We start from the raw sequence: 4,594 nt of genomic DNA on the forward strand, positions 1-4,594 counted from the left end.
GGCTTGTTGTAGCTTAACCGCGATCTCTGCTGCCTTCTGCTCATCCGAAAGCTGTTCGGCTAGTTTCCGCTGTTGCCTTTTATTGTCTAGCTCTAGCTGCAGCGGCTCCACTTCGTGCCCATGCTGTAAGAAGAACGGTGACATTCCAGTTAACGTTGCGTTTCTACCATTGATCGCAATCTGGGCCATTAGGCAGAGCTATGCCTAGTCATTCTGAGCCTAGTTCGTGAACGTTCGGATGTAGGTCTCCTAGACGCTGTTCATCCTTTCTGTTGCACCGTCCGTCTGTGGGTGGTAGGCTATCGATAGTCTTCGTTTGATCTTCAGAAGCTCGCATAGTCTTGTCTATAGTGCACTCACAAACTAGCTGCCTCTATTAGAGGTAATAGCGTCTAGTAGCTAGTGATATGCAACCACGCGCTTGATGAACTTTTGGACGACGGTTTCCGTCTTCGTATCTAGGAGCGGTACGAAGATCGCACCCTTGCTAAGCTAGTCAGTGACCACCATCAGGCTAGTCATGCCTTCGCTCTCTGGTAGTCCTTTAACGAAATCTATGGAGATCTCCTTCCAGATCTAAGTGGGTATCGGCAGTGGTTTTAGAAGGCCTTGCGTGCCCTCTCTCCAGGACTTGCTCCGTCCGCAGGTGTCACAGTTTCTAACGTATCTTTAGATCGAATTAGTCATGCCTGGCCAAAAGTAGTCCCTTGCGAGAATCTTGTACGTTAGCTCGCGTCCTGGGTGGCCAGTGACTAATGAGTCGTGTGCGCCGCTGATGATTGCCGTTCGCAATTCGTCGTTGTCTGGCACCCACTTGCGCCCTCGGTAAAACAGGACTCCGCCGTCCGCTGAGCAGTCTTCGATTGAGCACTTTAGGCCTAAGTTCGCAGGGAAACGTCGTTCTTGGTCCTCTACGGCCTTCTTCGCTCCCTAGTAGACCTAATTCTTCACTGTCGCTTCTTGCTAGAGCTTCTCCAACTCGTTCTGCTCCAACGCTTCTTCGTCTAGTTCTCTAGGAGGTAGTTGGCCTAGTTCTTCTTTAGCTAGGGCAACAGCCTCTTCTTCCCGCCGTTGGCTTCGTGTTTTCGTGGCCATTACTAAAATGGCTTCTTCTAGTTCCTCTTCTAGTTCTTCTTCTACTATCTCCTAATAGGAGTTTGTTGGCTTAAATATTTGCACGAAACGCTTCTGCAAGCGCTCGTCTTCTGCCCCTGCAGGCAGGTCTTGTTCTCTTCTCGAGAGCGCGTTGGCTCTCACATTCTACTTGCCTGGCCGATACAGCAGCTCTAGGTTGTACCTACCAAGTAGAAGCGACCATCTCACCTGGCGCTCGTTCAGCATGCGAGGTTTTATGAAGTACTCCAAGTTCTTGTGATCCGTAATCACCTTGAACTTCTTAACTAAACACAGCTTGGAATCCCATTCCTTAAGGCATCGTACTACCGCGAGCAACTCCTTGTTGTGGATCTCGTAGTTGCACTCGTGCGCGCTATTCTTCCGCGAGAAGAACGCGCAAGGCCGTAAGACTCCATCATCGTCGTACTGTGATAGCACCCCGCCCACCGCGTAGCCGCTCGAATCGCACTCGAGCACTGTCTCCCGATCTGGGTTGAACGCCGCTAGCGTGGGCTCTGTAACGAAGATCTCCTTTAGCTTCTCAAAGGCTGACTGCTCTTCAGATCCCCATCAGAAGGGGACGTCACCTGTAAGCCTAGTGAGGGGTGCGGCTAGCTGCGCGAAGTTCTTAATGAACCTTCGGTAGAAGTTCGCGAACCCTAGGAACGATCTTACTCCCTTTACTGTCTTTAGTGCCTCCCACTCGCGGATTGCGGCTACCTTGGCTAGATCCATGCTTATCCCTTTACCTGCTTTGATAATGAACCCAAGGTACTTAGTTGTCTTGACTTCAAACTCGCACTTCTTAATGTCCACCTGTAGCCCTGCGGCTTGCAGCTTGCTAAGCACTTTTCGGACGTGCTCTCGGTGCTGGCACAGATCGCCATCGGTGTAGATTAGTACGTCGTCCAGGTATGCTGAGTAGAAGTCATCTAGGTGTTCTCTCAAGGTCCAGTTAATGTATCGTTAAAAAGTACTTAGGGAGTTCGCCATGCTAAAGGGGGTAACTAGCCACTTAAACAGTCCGAATCTTGTTTGGAAGGCTGTCTTCCACTCATCGCCTAGTGCGACACGGATCTTGTGGAAGGCTGCGATAACGTCTAACTTTGTAAACTATTTAGCCTTGCTTAAGCTGTTAAGTGTCTCTCAGATGAGGGGTAGCGGGTACTAGTCCTTCTTAGTAATTGCGTTCAGAGCTCGATAATTAATGCACAGTCGAAGCCCTCCTCCAGGTTTCTTGGCGAACAATACTAGCGCTACAGCTGGCGAGCTACTTACGCGGATAAATCCCTTCTTAAGAAGCGATGTGAGTTCCTTTCTAAGGACTAGGAGCTCTCCGCGCGACATGCTATAAAGGGGTCCCTACAGTAGCTGAGCATCCTTTGGCTCTAGCTTGATCTTGTGGTCCACCCCTGGCCCTTGGTGCGGTAGAAGCTTCTCTGCTTGCTTCAGGTTAAAGAGCTCATAGAACTCCTAGTACTGTGTTAGTAGCAGCGCTCGTACATCTACGGGCTTCTTTGGTTGTAGCGCCTTGTCGATGTCTACAATCGACGCAGCGAAGATCTAAACGCTATTTAGAGCGTTCTTATGTCTACGAACTAAGGCCACAAACGCTGCAGCGTTAACTTAGCTAACTCCTCCTCGTAGGCGTCCTTTAGTCGACCTTACTTAAATACCCTTCAAGTGGATAAAAATACTCTTCTTAGCAGGAGATACTAATACGTCCTAGTGGTCCATCCATCCCCTACCAAAGTACACGTCCTTACTAGAGGACAAGTCTATCACGTATGCATAAGCAGTCTCTTCGTACCTATGCATCTTGAACAAGAATCAGGCGACCTCGCTAATCTCCAACAGCTTGCTGTTCACTCCCTTAATCATCCAAGAGGGGATCTAAAAGCGCTCTAGACGGTGGCGGTAAGCGAATCTCTTGCTAATTAGTGCATAGCATAGGCATCCGCAGTCTATAAGCGCAATAGCGTTTGCTACGTTGTTTACGATAAGATCTACAGTGATTGGTGGGGGACGCATATGCTTCTGCTAAAACTGATTCCATTCGCTACGTGTCTGCCGATCCATCTTCAGAGGCTCTGGGCCGAGACTCTGGCCCAGAGCTACTCTTTTTCCGAGTCGCTATCGTCTGGGCATTCGATCTGTTTCTGGCGTCTCTGCCCTTCGCTTGGGGGAACGGCTCTCTTAACCCAAGTGGTGTTCGGACAGTTTCTAGCGATGTGGCCTAGTTCGCCGCAGCTGTAGCAGTCTAGTGGGGACCGCCTTGGTCTATCCTTTGTTTCCCGTGCCCGATTGGCCTTCGAGGGCTCCTAGTCCATCGCTTCTGGACTAGCATCTCGCTAAGCGACCTTCAGGGGAGCTTGCGCATGACTGTAGGCCGCGTTCCTTCAATTCCTCCCGTGCAACTGGATCCGGTATAGGTCATTAGAAAGCTCAATTGCCTTGTCTATATATTCCTTCAGACTTCCGTTCTTTAGAGTATAGAGTATCAGCTTTTAGAGCTCTTCTCCAAGTCCCTCACTAAACATCTCGCAAGCTACTGCTAGGCTAAACTGCTATTAGGACTCTACGCGAAGCTAGTTGAACTCCGAGACATAGTCGCGTATTAGTCGTCGTCCTTGCTTTAAGTGCCGAAGCTTGTTTAGCGCACGCTGCTGCTAGTGCACGTCTTAGAAGTAAGTATCCATGTGCTCCCATAGGCCGGCCGTAGTTCGTTCCTTATTCTCAAGCACCTAGGGAAGAAGGACCTAGTTTGCTTTGCCCTTCGTTCGACTAAGCATGTATTAGACCTTTGCGTCCTCTATTAGGAACATAGCGTAGTCGTACTCTAGCTTCCCTTCGCACTTAAATTTCCAACCTAGGTAGTTATCACGTGTCCCATCAAAACGCTCTAGGTCGGGAAACTTATTCTTGCGGGCTGCTAGCTTGGCGACTATTGTTAGCAGTGGTGGAGGAGTGTCGACTCTTGGGGATGACTCCGAACGTCCTTCGGCTTGGTTCCTCTCAAGTGCCTCTAGGCGACTAGCCATTAGGCTAAGCAGCTGCATCATCTGCTCCATTACTTGGGCCACGGCGTTCTGATTAGCTTTCGGTGAGCCCTCCTGCCTTGGTGAGCCCTTCCCCCCTACGACTAATGATCGCTTAACGACTGCTTCGATCGTTGGCCCAATCGCTGCTTCCTTCCATCCGTCCTCTCTCAGCATCTGCGTGATCTCACGCAGGATCTCTTCGTCTGGGACTCCTGCCTGGCTCTTAGTGGTGGCGTAAGCCGCTAGTTCTTCAACGTTCAAGTTAGGAGCGTTGGCCTCCATTGTCTAATTCGTCTTCAGACGTCTCTTGTCTTTGCCTGCTGGTGTGCAGGACTTCCAATCGTCCTTCGATCCGCTCGCGCAGTCCTTGACTGCGGCCTACTCCTCGTCAGTGAGGACTAGTAGGGCTTACCTTTGGCCGTACTTCTCTTCTAGCC

At 50.3% G+C, this 4,594-nt stretch overlaps 1 protein-coding gene across 1 annotated transcript; it reads right to left on the minus strand.

Moving 5' to 3' along the window:
* Window positions 1-3,911: 3,911 nt before the first annotated feature.
* On the minus strand, window positions 3,912-4,439 carry SETTUDRAFT_107997 (uncharacterized protein; the record flags this gene model as incomplete). The annotated part of the gene is made up of 1 exon (XM_008026130.1): window positions 3,912-4,439. The coding sequence occupies one exon, from the start codon at window positions 4,437-4,439 to the stop codon at window positions 3,912-3,914; it is 528 nt and encodes a 175-aa protein (XP_008024321.1).
* Between the last annotated feature and the right edge of the window lie 155 nt (window positions 4,440-4,594).

The sequence above is a fragment of the Exserohilum turcica genome, assembly GCF_000359705.1.
Source record: "Exserohilum turcica Et28A unplaced genomic scaffold SETTUscaffold_16, whole genome shotgun sequence".
In the NCBI taxonomy this organism is placed as follows: domain Eukaryota; kingdom Fungi; phylum Ascomycota; class Dothideomycetes; order Pleosporales; family Pleosporaceae; genus Exserohilum; species Exserohilum turcicum.